General features: G+C 30.5%; 1 protein-coding gene across 1 annotated transcript in view; it reads left to right on the top strand.

The window, feature by feature from the left end:
• PNPase (polyribonucleotide nucleotidyltransferase 1) overlaps positions 1 to 15,400 on the top strand; it is a 207,621-nt gene extending 192,221 nt beyond the window's left edge. The window contains exon 13 of the mRNA XM_088233014.1: positions 15,171 to 15,400. Within this exon, the coding sequence (XP_088089140.1) occupies positions 15,171 to 15,323 (153 nt within the window). The 3' untranslated portion in view covers positions 15,324 to 15,400. The remainder of the gene's footprint in view (positions 1 to 15,170) is intronic.
• The last annotated feature ends 476 nt before the right edge of the window (positions 15,401 to 15,876 follow it).

The following is a 15,876-nucleotide window of genomic DNA, read 5'->3' as shown; positions in this document are numbered from 1 at the left end:
AAGGGAACAAAGAATTTTTAGTATTTGCATTTGTTCTGAAACTGCCAATATAACTAGAATACGTCTCATTTTTCTCTTAGGTGCATTGAAACTAATGTATTTTAATAAAATAAATATAAAACAACTTTTATTTTGTCCACCTTTTTTCCCGACCCGTTTCAAAGTTACTTAAACCTTTTTATCAAGGTATAATTTACTAATTAATTCTATCCTATTTTATTTTAAGATTGATTGCCAAATATTACATAGAACATTTGGATCTTCAAAACCGGTCGATAGAAAAAAAAATGCTTACAAATAAAGTTGTTTTATATTTATTGCATCAGAATGAAAAATCACAAAGTTATTGCGTCAAATATAAACTATATACTAATGTATTTTATTTAATCGGGAATATAAAAAAGATATAATTTTTATGAAAACACATAATCTGAAAGCATTCTTCTGTATTTTACTAGATATTTAATAAAAAAGTCTAGTAGATTATTTTGTGTGGTTTAACATAGTTTGAATTTAATAAATTAGATGTATTTATTAAGATTTTTAAACTATGCACAGCGTAGTGGAATGACCAAATCGATGAATTGTATTCTGATTGACTCGGCAGCAATGACTAATAAATAGTAGATTCGATAATATCTGTACCTCAGAGGCAGACGGATGGAAATCCAAATGCCAAATGTTCAACAAGAGTCTAAAGAATCTTCTTTATCTAAGTGATTTCTAATAATTTATAGCATTAATTTGTATTTTCAGTATCTTAATACATTGGATCTTTCATTTTAAGACTTACATTTCTTGAAAATCAATGGACATGATCATAAACTGGATACGAAAATCGAAATGTCATTTCATCAAATTCTGGATTTGCATCCGTCTGCCTCTGAGGTACAGATATTGATTTTAAATTTGCCGATTTTGATACAAATCTAAGCATTTTTATTTTCTAGGGAGAAAGAAAGTATTTACTTATTTTATTTATTTATTCATATAAAGATACGTGGTACAAAAAAATAATAATGTATCCCTAATCTTATGAGGCCAAGAGCTCCGTGTTAAGTTGGGATACAAAAGAAAAGAATACAAAAATAAAAATTGTTACATAAACATAAATTTCAATGAACATCTGGACAACACGCTTAATAGTATATAAATCTATGCAATGCCTCGCAGCAGTCTCCTATCATGGTCTCTTTCCTTAGACACCATCCAAACTTGTACACTTCTCTTTCTTCACTTATAATATTTGAAGAGAGAGTGTTCAAACTATTATAAACTATTATTGCTCTACTATATTATATTTAGCTAACGAGGGAGACATAAACAAGTTTGAAATACTACAAAATAGAGCAATGAGAATTATACTGAAAAAAAGCAAATATAATAGTGTTGAAAAAATGAGAAAACAATTGAACTGGATAGGAATAAAGAGAAGACTATTGTATAATGTATTTGTATTTATATATAAAGTGTTTAATAATCTCATGCCAAAGTATTTTATAAGTGAAATTATATTAAATAGAAATGTACATAAATATAGGACAAGAAATAGAAATAGGATAAGACTACCACTTAAGAAAAAAACAAAATCACAAAATAGCTTAATGTATAAAGGGTTAAAACTGTATGATGAGATGCCTGAAAGTATGAAGAATGAAAGGAAACTTACGGATTTTAAAAAAAAATGTTATGTTTATTGTAATAATGTAGTTATGTAAGAAATATTTAATAAGTATTTGTTATAATTGTAAATATATTAGTTAATATACAATGTAATATTAACTAACTTAAGTAAATAAATAAATAAATAAATAAATAAATAAAGCAGAATGAATTTGGCTTTTACGTGTTTTTCATATCTTTATATATATAATTCTTCTGTACGTGTGATGTCACTGAATTCCTCTTAAACGGCTTAACCGATTTACGTGCGGTTTTCAAAGAAATGTAAATCTTTTGCGCTGCGCTTGTTCATAGATATTAAAATCTTTAATCAAATAGGTAATAAATAAGTTAGGAGCATAAATGATTTATTCATCGATTTACCAGGGTTGCATTCGAGTTCGAATTTGAATGTTAACAAACAGCATTCGGGTTTTGTGGATCTCAATCAGATTCTATCCTATTTTTTTTTGTTATTACTAAAATATTATTATCTGACAGTCAATACATTTTTGGAAATTGCATTCATGAATAAAGTGCACCCCGACTTTTTTGTTTTTTTTTTCCATTTATTAGGGCCTTCTACCAAAACATGATAACCTTGGTCAAAAACAAGTGACATTAATTTACAATAAACATAAGAACAACACGAATAACAATATAGACACAAACAATAGACATGTGAGAATAGCTGAGTTTCACATTAATTTGCAAAAAGAATTCTATACTTGAAAATGAATTATTTTATGTTTTAGAATTTAATCGTTAAGAAGTACCTAGGTACCTACTAAAATTCAATATTTGAATATTCATAACTTTTAGTTTTGGAATTCAATCATTAACAAGTACCTAGGTACATACTTATCAGTGAAAAGTCTTATTCCAAGGTAATAGCAGGCAAATCAATGTTCGGGCAGGACAACGTCCGTCGGGTCCGCTAATATTTATTTATAAAGACTAGACATATACTTTACACAAAAGTAGCGAAAAATTCAAATGAAGTAATAAGAAGAAGAAAATAAAAAATTTAAAAACTAATCTTGCATATACTACATAAAAACATATATTCCAGTAGAGAGAACAGAAGTTTATTTTTTCCCATCGGTTATATTAAAAGAATCTTAAAATTAGAAGAATTTAAAAAAATAATAGTTAAGAATACAGATATAAGTTAATAAAAGGTATACAATTTAAAACAACATAGAATTATTTAAGTATTTAAATTTTGAGATAATTAATTGATACACTGCCTTTTAAAATTTATAAGTGTTGTATTAAATATATCTGTTGTTATAATATATAAATAAAAACATATTTGACCAACGATGTGATACGCACCAGACGCGGACAAGGAAAGCGGCTGGGTAGGAGAGGGGTAGGGGTTTGTGGAGGGACTGTTTGACCGAGAAATTAAAGATTTACTACATTTTAAGATTACAATTTTTTTATATGACTTCTTGTAAAAAATGAATTATGTTTTTTTTTAAGCTTACCATGAGGAATGTTCCTCTGAAGTTTTGCGGTTTGGCTCTGAAAAACCGTGTATAGATCAACAGTTATCAATAAAATAAACCTTTGATTATTTTTCTTCACCAACATAAATCATTTTCGCGTAGGACTACAAAAGAGATTAGAAACACAAACAAATTGATTCCGACTAAGAGGTTTTACGTTTATTATTAATATACCATTAATTGCTTTTCATGAAAAACACAAAGAAAATTAATAGTTTTCCTGGGTGCCTGCGAAATAAACAATACAAGACGAATTAATTCGGTCAATTATTTCGAGGTAAAAGTTTTCTCCACAATATATTACCAATTGATTTTCATGGAAACGCCAATCGAAATCGTTTATCCGAGAGAAAAGGAATGAAAATCCTTGGATGAATTGACCGAGTAAATCTAAGTTTTGTTTTACCATCTAACGCAGAGGTCCCCAAACTTGTTTGTCTCGTAGACCCCTTACTGGTATTTTCCGTTTTGCGTAGATCCTCTGCTTTCGTTTACATTTTTATTTTTCGTTTTATCAACTTTACATATTTTCTTTTGCAATAGAGATGGAAAAAAAATTGAGAAGAGAATATGGAAGTCTAGACATTTGCAGGGATATTGACCTGTCATTGCCTGGTTTAAATGGCCACTTCACACACTGTGTAACATTCACCATTCTCTCCATGTATAAACATCCAAATTTCCTTAACTTATCAATCTGTTGAATTTTGTGAAGCAAAAGCGCTGAAAACTTCAATGATAAAGGATAGTCTCACCCACATGAGTGGGTAAGACTTATCCGGCTAAACCATTTCACTTACTAGGAAACGCCTGAAAAAAAATATTCTTCAGTTTTTATACTTCTTATACCAGTGTTTTTGAAGCTTACGTAAAGTTACTCATTTTTATTGGGTTTACTGTATAGCAGATTTTTTTAATAAAGAAAATTACAAGACACAAAATTAAAATCAACTTTTTTTTACATAAAGTAAATAATTTTTTTTAGCATCGAAAACCGTTTCGTATCGAAAATGATCACTTTCGTCTTCTTTACATTCCGTTTTGAAGGCTTGTAATTGAATAAAATAATATGTGTAACGTAAAAGCAAACACAACATCTTGTAGAGCAGAAAATTTTCTTTCGAATGACGTATAACCTTAACCATTTTTTCTCTCTTTGGGTGCTCATTTTTTAATTTGGATAAAAAAGGACACAACGCATGTTGACACCCAACACAAAGAATAAAAAAATAATTTATTCTCTCTGGAGTTGTCCCGTTCTTTTATTTGTTTTACGAAGGGAGTATAAAAAAATTACATTAAAAAAACGATTGTTGGGTACATAAATATCAAGTATAATAAAAATAATTAAAAAAATATATTATGCAAGTAAATAAAAAAACATTTTTAAAAATTAAAAATATATGCATGTATATAAAACTTAGGTATTGCCAGTGGGGTAGTTATTAAAATTCGCTTGGTAAAATGACATAATCCATTGAACATCTACCTACCTCCATTATCCATTTTTATAGCCTTTTTAAGAAGCAACTTTTTGTCTTAACGGACAGTAGAAGCAGCCTGTAAGTTTTAATGAACAAGTTCAGATATTTTTTTTATTGATTTATTTGTTAATAGATTATTAAACTGAGCCAAAAAATTTATTTTTTATTTTTCATAGTTTTGTATTTTTTAAATTATTTCGCGTGCGACGTCTCAAGTTCTCTTTTCCTCCTTCTCAACGAGTTCTGCTGATGGGTCAGTCAATCTACCGTAAACAGAAAATCTTTCGCAACTCTCTTGTCATTAATTGATTCGGAAGAACTATTGACGTCATGGAAAGTAGATCGTTTTTATTAAAAACTTTGCCGTACAATTAATGCTCTAATTTTTACCGCGCGTAAGAATACATTTTTTATGTCAAATTTCCTGGAGGGCTTCCTCATTGCGTAGAATCAGTAATTATGTGTTTCAGGATGTTCGGTTCTACTACTCTGCGTATCCTCTTTTATACAATAAAACCCGCTGGAACAATTACGCATGGATGCATCTTTATTATTTACTGATGACCGCTTTCCGGCCGCGGCCGCTCCCCGTTGATATCATTCCCAGAGTCAACTAATAACGCTCCAATAAGCCCATTAGGTCATGTACGGGACGGAGTGACTGCATTCTGACATTGTTCCATAATTACTGCCGGGGCCGTCGCCGACTTGACTTACTCGTTTACCCGTCCTAGAATCACTCTAGATCGGTGTTCAGGTGAAGGTGTACCGACAGACAAGCGGTCGCTTTTTATGACTTCCCGCATTGGCAATTGTTTTTGAGGACGGTCATCGAATGCCATCATCATCACTTATGTCCGTTTGATCACTAATAGAAACGGCATATTCTGAGTAAATATGATGTTGTATCATACAAACATTTGGTGATGTCTTCGTGGATTTTCATATACCGTTCCTTAAGTAACACCGCGTAAGTCATTTTCACATGACGATAAAAAAACAGCTTATTTTATTAAAAACCTCAAGTAAATTACGCTTTAAAATGTATTTAAATGAAAACTTTATCCATAAACTGTAGCCTACTAAAAACTCTAAGTCTATTTCCCCTTTAATTCAATAATATGTATAATAATCATGGATGAAAAAGTGCATCGAAGTCAACGAGAACTATGTAAAAATATAGCTGAACGTCTTAGCTTTCCAGTGATGAATTGTTCGTTGTAAATAAAAATGGTTTTCATTGTGAAAAAAAATAGGAAAACTTATTTTACAGGCAACCCTCGTAGAAGCAATTTTAATCGGCGTTTTGTAAAAATATCAAAAATTATTTACGCGGTGTTGTTACTTAAGAGACAATACGTATTAATTAAAAGAATAATACACGTTCTTTGCGGAATAGTAAATCAATTCTATTTTTATATTATTTTCTGCGAATAACGAAGTTAGATATATACATCAGGTGTTTTTTAAGAGTAATAACATTTGTTGAAATTGGTTTGTTTTTATTGTGTTAAGAAGAATGGACATTAAATTTGACACCAAACACGGAAAAAATTGTCATTGATGACAAAATAAACAATGCATAAAAACCTACCTATCTAAATAATAGCGTAATTCAAAACCGTCTCTAAATCGTGCAAAAACAGATTTCAATTATACTACTTGACACCGCAAACTAAGCGTTTTCCATTGATCTAGTGAAGCATAATTAGAAATCTCGTAATTATTTTTTCAAAGTTTTTCGCAAATATCTCCGTAACTCCTTCAATGGAGATTTCTAAGTTTTCTTCTAATATCCTCATATATCCTCCTTAAGTAGCTGAGTAGTTACGTAGCGCATTCTGTCGGTCAAATTTTCGACCGTTTTTTACATCAAATTCGGCAATATAGCCGAGATGGTGCGTGTATTGGCTTCCAACGCTTCGAGAATTGTCGGTTTGTTTCCATAGACCTTGGATTAAACGTATCTAGCCTTATATGAATTAATTCAATAGTGTCTAATCACAGGATCGCGGAGGCCAATCAACGGGACCATTTATGGAAATAATGTTGCCGCCTAACTTGTCACGCAGTAAATTTATAGTTTTAAGAAGAGACCTATTCGTTTGGCGAACTGAACACAAATTTTTAAAGTAAATTTCCTCAATTTGCAAGCGTTTTTAAAGTGTACTGAGTTCCATTATTAATTTGAGTATTGTTACATGACACATTTGTAAAAAACAGACAAGAGACATTATTACCGATCGAAAGTTGTATCGCGACAAAAACGTTGTGCTTTTTAGGGCGAATTTCTGCCCACTGCACGATTTGTACGCTAATCTTTTTTTCTTCAAATTAAAATATACATTTTTAATCGATTGTGTAAACTATCTAGGCTTGCCTTGTATTGAATCAAAATGTTTTAAACAATATGAATATCATATCTCACTATTACCAACGAAATAAATCACCAAGCATTTGATGTTTTTTAAATCAACCCACGATTTCGTATAAAACTGCTTATATTTATACATAAAATTCATATTAAAACAAGTCTATGATGTAATCGTCGAGTTGAGATTGGTTTCCACATACTCTGGATACATAATTCTGAGGTTCGCTCCCCTCTCTGCCACAAATTACCATTTTCTATCACAGTTAAAAATACAAGAGTATTGAAATATTACGTTTTTTTAACATTTTTAAAGTGAAAGGGGTGGTCTATGAAATATTGTCCATTAAAAAAATAAATTTTTTGCCGCTTTTTAGAATCATAAAAAATATTTTTAAATTTGTAATTTTGAATTCCCGCAAAAACGGTCATTGCATTAGCCACGCCCCTAATACGTCACGATTCATGTTCATTTTCAACTTTGTTCCAAACCATTCAAATTATTATAGAACATCGTCACGAATCTTGACGTCACAACTATTAATGCCAAACATGTAGCGTTTTCCTAGTGACATCTTTTTTAAAAATTTATTTTTTAAAGTTATATATGAAAACATTTCGTCACAATACCCATATTGATTTTAAAATAATATTAGTTATTCTAAATCCATTTCGTATATTTTTATCGGTATTCGTAGTACGTGATATTTCCCTATTCGGGCAAATGATTACAGCACTATTTGATTTATTATTTTGTTGATTAGTGTATAGAATACAGTTATGAATGTTATTGAGTAGGTTGGGGGGAAAATATCCTTGTAAATAATTATTTTATCTCGGCGAAATTAATAATATTTTTACGAAAGACGATACTTGTATTCGCGAAAAGCTCGACTTAATTAAGCTGTATAATATTATACTGTTGGAAACATCCAATTCTGTTTAATTGGTTTGCAAACTTAACATGGTGAAATTATAAGAAACTATTTTCAGTTTCGTTTTTTTATCTGGTCTTCTAGACGGAGATTTTCATTATAATTAACAATTATTTATTATTGCCCCGCCTTAACTTACGTTGTACCAACTAATTAAGTATAATGTTAGGATTATAACGAACGTTATTTACTGTATTATTGTGTGATTTGTTGCGTCAAAAAGTGTTATATGAAATAAATACAAAAAAGTGGACTGTAAAAATATTCACATAAATCATGACATTACTGGTACCCATTGAGAAATTTCTGTCAGATAAGTAAAGTATCTTGTACTATCCGTAAGAGGAAACTAGCGATTGAGATTTTTATTCATACTCCGTATTGGAGATAATTAATACTTTTATATTATTTATGGATAGCTCTATCATTTAATATTCGTATCGAGTAATTACTTATTACAATCACGCCTCGAGATTTTTTATTTTACGCAACACTAGTGTATGAAAACATTTTTTTTGTTTGCCTAAATATATTTATTACTAGATTTAACTTTCGATGGTTTTCAATTATAGATAGGCAGATGTTCGAACGCCCGAATATTTAAAGTCATATAAATGCCTAAACATCAGTCTAACAAAAAAGATTTTTGCTACATATTTTATTTTGGGTTTTCATAATGTTTTTATAACAAGGATGTTCAGTTTGTATAATTACTTTATTTATCAAATCTGATATTTTTTTTTTTTTTTTTTGCATTTTTACAGCTATTACATAAAATAATAAGTATGAATATATTATAAATACTAGAGCCAATTAAAAAAATCCACAGTTAATCTAATAATACATTATATATAAGAAAAGAGTTAACATAATTGTATGTGTGCGACATTTGTATTCACGCGTGTGTATGTGAAAGTATGTGTATGTGCGTGTGTGGAGAATGAGGAAGCAAATGTATAATTTAAAACGTGTATTTATATTAAAAAGGGTACAAAAAAGAGCTAAGTAAGAGTTTTGATTATAAAAAAAAAGTTTATAGTTACTCGAAATTTTTTTTAAAACATTTTATTGAAATTTTTTTTTTTAAAAGTATGGTTAATTTCAAAACATTATTCTGAAAAAATAAAACATTTAAAAAAATAAATTATACATATTGAATGAATATTTTGCAACGAACGATACATACAAAATCACAATCGGTTCAGTTTTGGTGCGTTGAAAATGGAAATACGAAACCCCAATTTTGTCGACTTTAGTTAGGCATTATCAAAACAACGTTTGCTTTGGCAAGAGAGTGGCAGAAAAGCTGTATTCAAATACCTATTCATCAAACCGCTTTTCCGATATATATCATCTTAAATATTACATCTATTATGTGTAACGAACTTATAAACGTACACTGTAAAAATAAATAAAATTCTTCAAATTATTAAGATTATCTTTAATTTAATTTATATTATTTTTTTCTGCATAACCGGCTCCAAGCCTGCAATTCTTTGCCACAATATTCCGAAAATGCGCTTTTAGGTAAATAGAAAAATAACCATAAATAAGTTTTTTTTGTGTTATGTGTTCTTGTTCCGTGCGTATTTTACCTTATCGAATATCTTTAAACTTAAAATACACCGATAATCTGCCATTGCCATCTTACTAATCGAGTTATGCGTATTTCTTCGTAATCGTTACCTGGATGTAGATAAGATAATAACAATATTAGTTCTGAAAAAAAAACCCAGGTATTCGATGTAACATCATCTACTGTCTTTGTGGCTCACTTGGTTCTAAAAACGATGCCTTGAATTTTGATGCCTATATTAAATCTGTGTAAGGTAAAGAAGATATTATATACTATACAGTGGCGAATGGTGATTTTATTTACAGGTAAGCTATAAAAAATATAATATATATTTGTACCTGCATAGGAGGTACATAATATAATGCAAGCAATATATACTATAAATTGATATTTTTCTGTGGTTCTGTGTGATACAACAACTCTCATCCATGAAATCAACTCAAACGATGTAACTTCGTGATATATTTTATTATATAGATATATTGTTCATTACTTTAATATATAATTCATTTAAAAAATCTATAAAAAATACCACTATGAATTCAGTCGATATTAGGTATTCAATTGAAATGTCAACTGGCCGCATTGTTCTAGTAATTACTAGTGCTTAAAACGGCCGCGTGGAGTGCTTCATGTCCTGCAATATGACCTATAAAAGTAATTATGGTCTTATGTCAAAAGTACCATCTCAAAGAAAAATAGTCCTTAAGAAACAATGTTTGAAATACTGTTTTCCAAATCAAGAATCTTCATATAATTTGTGCAATCTGCAAAAAAAACCCGCACAGGGTTTATACATTTAAAATATAGTATACTTTATATATTAGTATATATATAATATATTAGTATGAAAAAATAAGCTGGAATAATCGGCTAGTTTCTTCGCTCACCGCAGGCGCTGGGCGCGCTTTATTAAAATTTATATTTATATTAGGATAAAAATACAAACGGTGGAAATGATTTCAAATAAATGGTAAATATTTATTTGTTTTTCTGTAAATAAAGTTACAATAAAACATTATTATGGTTAGTCAAATATAATGGTAAGTTGTGCATAATCGCTTCTATACACGGTGCGCCCCTGATACTATACCAGCGTTAGCGAACCTTTCTGAGAAGTGAGTCAAATTTAGATTATTGTTTTTTTAGTACTAACTCGTGCGTCCCCAAGTCAGTCACTAGATACGATAGAAAATAAGCTTGTCAATGTCAACTTGGAAATGTTTTTTTATAAATTCTACATTAAATTTAAAGGATGTCTCAAAACCTACTTGAATTTTATTTTTTTATGAAAACACATACTGCTGTTGAATATTAGGGTGTTTTCTTTTGTATGTACACGGAGGTTACGCGTGGAACCCAACATCCGACAAATGCCCGCCTTGGCTTTGTTAGCAAACGTTCACCCTTTTCACGAAATTTTCGATCATATTTTGACATAATTGTAGATGAATTTCGTCAATACGTAGTTCAATTTCCGTCTTGAGCTCCGGAATCGTTCGTGGAGTATTTGCATACACTTTCCTTCCAAAATCCCCCAAGAAAAAAGTCCAGAGTTGTCAGATCACACGATCTCGGTGGCCAGTTTACTTCTCTCCGCCGCCGCGAGATAACTTCGTCCTGGAAATTTCGTCTGCAATAACTGAATTGTTCCTGCCGCAGTGTGGCAGGTTGCACCAATTAGTCCATCAAACCAAATGTCATCAACGTCAATTCCATCCAACGCAGGACAAAAAAAGTTATTTAACATGTCGCGATAACGAAGACCATTGACGGTTACCGCATTGCCGATTGCATTCTCAAAAAAATACGGGCCAATGACTCTGCCAGTCCAAAATCCTCACCACACGGTCACACACAGTGGGTTCTAAATTCGAAATTAAAATAGGTTTTGAGACACCCAATGTATACTTTATCTTTTTAAAATTTTCGACTGTCTGTTCTCTCTTTTATGATATGAACAATACGTTTAAATAAATAAACGCGTGGGTCATGTAAAAAACCTGCATAGGTCAGTGTCTGACCCGCGGGTCATAGGTTCGCCATCACTGTACTATGACATCATACATCACTCAAAATCGGACGCTGTGGTTCAATAAATATTAATTAAGGCCCGCGTCACAATTTAGCGGGCTGCGGGCGCTAGATATTTTATGAACGTTTACAGTCCCACACCTCCCCTGTATTTCGTAAGTAAGTAAGTCGGTTGTGGTCTTGTGGTTAGTGTCTCGGACTTACGGATCAAAGGTCCGTGGTTCGAATCCCACTTTACCCCAACTCGATTCCCATTTTCTAATAGCGAGTTATTTACAACCCGTTGAAAATTAGGTGAGAAGCATAATTTAATTATAAAGTGGTGGAAAGTTGTCAATGAGAAAACTCCACTTAGAGGCATTAGATTCTACGATGCTCTACAAAAGCCGCTTACTTCATCACCAGAAAGTGAACATTTTGTTTTTATTTCGAAATTTGTAACATGGTTGGATAAATGGCAAGCTTTAAATTTGAGAAATAATATCTTTACTAAAGAAACACCTTTGGCTTTATCTCACACAAGTACAACTTTGCTACAAATGACAATATGTTGCATTCAAAATTTTAATTTTAATTATTTCAAACAGCAATAATTTATTATTATTTTCAGATATGGGCACAAATATAACAGGCAAAGATTTCATTATTGTAGAAACTAGTCTTCCAGTACTAACGTACTTAGCTGGTTATTGTGCACGGGTAGCACTTAAAAAATATGTGTGAGCATTGTTATTTGGGTAAATCATGAGAACGCAAATATTTCTTTCAATTTAGAAAAAAAAAATTACAAAAAAAATCACAATTCAAACCGACGCCGACGTTCGTCCAACCTAAAGTATTTCTCTCAATCGGCAAATAAATCAATATAGCGTAAGATATTTTTCGGCGCGCCGCTGCCGGCCGTGTTAATATGAATTTGTATGGAGACAGGCGACTCTTAGTGTTTTGAAATATTGCCTTAGTTTTATTTAATTATAGATAGATATATTTTTTTTTTACTCTAACACCAAAATTACAGTTTATTAAACCTCATTCGAAAAGTTTGTTAAGAATTTATATCATATTTTAACGAAACCATTTTCAATTATTAAACTTGTTTGTGACACAATTTGCCTTGAAACAAATACTCGTTTACCAACTTGACCACAAATTTTGCCGCGTGCTTTAACTATTTTGTATTTTGCGTAAATTGCTTTATAAAACACATTTATTTTAATAAATCTATTTAAACTTTATTTGTCCAAGTCCGGGCCGATGAATACTCAGTTCTGTGTGTGAAATATAACCAGAACCTGGGACGAGTGTTTTTGACCCGATGGCTACTCAGATAAACATTCTGAAAAAATGAATAGTGACGTGGTAGTTGGCGCATTCGCCTAACATGGTGGGTTCGACTGTTGATTTGTTTTTCAGTAAATAAATTTATAATGTAACTAGATATTATTTAATTTACATTTTTTCTTGCGCAAACCTAATACGTATGAAAATTAAAATTTATGTACGAAAAAACAAACAAAATCACTATTTAATGAAAATAAAAAGAACTTTGTTTTTGACCACATATTATTGATTAAAATACCGACCGGTTTTGGAGCTACGCGCTCCTTTCATCGTGGTATAGTTACGAATTGAATGTAAATCCTTTCTTTATAACTTTAACTGTGTATATATGTATTATCTATTAATACTAAACTTACTGTTTTATTATATGTGGGGTTTTCAGTAAATTTATTGTGACACTCCTACCCTTAACATTTTACGTACACCCCCTTAGCTCAGTGTATTATATGACACCAGACTTCGTGCTGGAACCAATCTATATGGAAAATAGTCCGGATTTTAATGGGAGCTTTTGTCTTTAAGAGCCAAGAATTTTTCCGAACATGTAATCGACTTGGAGAAAAATTTTTTAACTTCATATTTTGAAAAGAATTTGGTTTGACAATATATGTAATAAATATTTTTTTAACCAAATATATTCAATATGCAGCGAGTAAGATATATAAATATCATGAAACACGTGAATAGAAATAAAAATGAAATAAATTGATAAAGAGATAATTAAAATTTAAGGTACATACAAATAGCAATATATGTATTTCTTGCCGTACGAAAATATATATTTTATAATAAGTAAAAATACTACATTTAAATATATTATTGAAGTTCTTTATTTGAGATCTATCAATGTGATCAAATCCTTCACAAGTTAAATACCAGTCTATCAAGTTTTGGACATTGTAACGTGTGTTCTATGAACTATTTGGATTCTATGAACTTTTTTCGGAAAAGGGATATATATTTTTTTTAACAATTATAAATTAACGTGTCCATGAAATACTGTCGAGTAAAACAAATTATTTTGTATTTATTAGTAATTATAAAAAATATTTTTTCATTTTTCATTTTAAATTCTCTCTAAAACGGTTCATTGCATTGGCAACGCCCCTAATACGTCACCATTCGGTAAAAAAATTATCTTTGTGAGTGACCGTTTAAATTTAAAAAATAACTTCGTCACTAATCTCGACGTCACAATTGTCAAGGCCAAACATGTCGCGTTTTCGTTGAGACGTATTTTTTAACAATTTTATTTAAAAAAATATTAATGAAAACATTTTTACACAATCCATCCATATTGATTTCGAAAATACTATTCATTTTTCAAAATCTATTCACATATTTCTATCGGTATTCGTAGTATGTGATATTTCCCTATTCTCATAAATAAATATTCCTTCTTTTCTTACACATGTAGTATCTATTAATGTGTTGTGTATTGATACAATTATTACTTTCTTTGTTTGTAGTTACCTGTATATTTATTTTTACACTTATAAATATATGAAAATGTATTTATTTTTTTGTTTGAATTCTTTACAAGTTACTTACAATTTGCTTTTTAATTCAATTACTTTTATTATATCCATATAAAATTATTTTTTCTTTTTACTATGTAAAGTTTCACTTTTTATTTTGCATGGCAGTATGCTTCTTATTGTTTCTAAATGTATTGTTTATCTTTTAATTTTTTACGCACTATGTTTGTACTTAACTGTATATTTTTTGTAAATGCCCCTTGGGCGTATTGTAAAATTAAATAAATAAATAAAAATAAATAAATCTATGCGGCTTGCTGTGGAATCATCTCCCATCCGCTATCAAAGATGTTTCTACAAATCTTTATTTATATTACGCCTAAAGAAACATCTACTTTCTCTTCCTTAATCTCTCCTGTTTTCCTTTCTCTTTATTCTTCTTTTATCTAGAAGACTAGTATCGAAATAATTTATTTATATACACATATTGCTAGTTCTACCTCTGTATCTACTTTATTTTGATATTTCATCGTTTCGCGTTTACGTTTTGAAATTAAATTATACAAATATCACCTTTTATTTTATTGCATGATTTGAAGAAATTTCCATTTAGTAACCAGCCAATCAACGTACAACGTGCAAAAATTAAAATAAATCATGTTTTTAAAAATGTCTAAAAAATCTAAATCTTTTCTACAATTTATTTCGTAATGAAATTCAACCCCTTTTTACTGAAAATTCAGATATATTGATATGTTTTTTTTTATTTTGGCAGGTGGCGCATCCATCGGCGCTGGGGCTGAACCAAGGAGACGAGATTCAGGTGAAATTCTTCGGGAGAGATCCTGTCTCCGGCCTTATGAGGCTCTCCAGAAAGGTCCTTCAGGGACCACCTAGTTCTCTGGTCAAGAACCTCGACAAAACGTGATTAAAATCATTTTACATCCCCCAAAATCCACTTAAATCAATAATTATGTAAAATAAATAAACTTTTGTACGCAGTCTGTTTGTAAAATAATTGTTTTATTTTACTATTCATCATACTAACCAGATTTTGACTAAAAAATACTTGAAAATATGGTGTCCACCAGTATGATGAATAATGATGATTTTATCTTATGCAAATCAATACCGCCTGATCGAGGTATAGAAGTGAACTCCCACCTCTAAAGTTGTGCGTCTTGGAGTGTGCAGATGATGCAGTTCTTTTTGAAAAGTCTGTTGGTGATTTTCAGGAAATTGTTGACACACTGCAGGAAAACTCAACTCGTCCGGGTCTTAATATGAATACAAAAAAGACTCAGATTATGTGCAACAAATCCTGTCCTGGCTCTGATCAACCTCTCTATAATAATGGACAGAAGATTAAGAAAGTTGACAGCTTTAAATACTTGGAAGTTCACATAACTGAGAATGGAAGCATGCACAAAAAGCTTGCAATCAGCTTAGGAACTGCTGGAGCAACTTTTAACATAATGCGT

This window comes from Micrasema longulum, unplaced genomic scaffold (assembly GCF_059751315.1).
Source record: "Micrasema longulum isolate JH-2025_06_02 unplaced genomic scaffold, ASM5975131v1 h1tg001049l, whole genome shotgun sequence".
NCBI lineage: Eukaryota > Metazoa > Arthropoda > Insecta > Trichoptera > Brachycentridae > Micrasema > Micrasema longulum.
The sequence above is the reverse complement of the archived record's forward strand: the minus strand, read 5'-3'. Positions and strand labels throughout refer to the sequence as shown.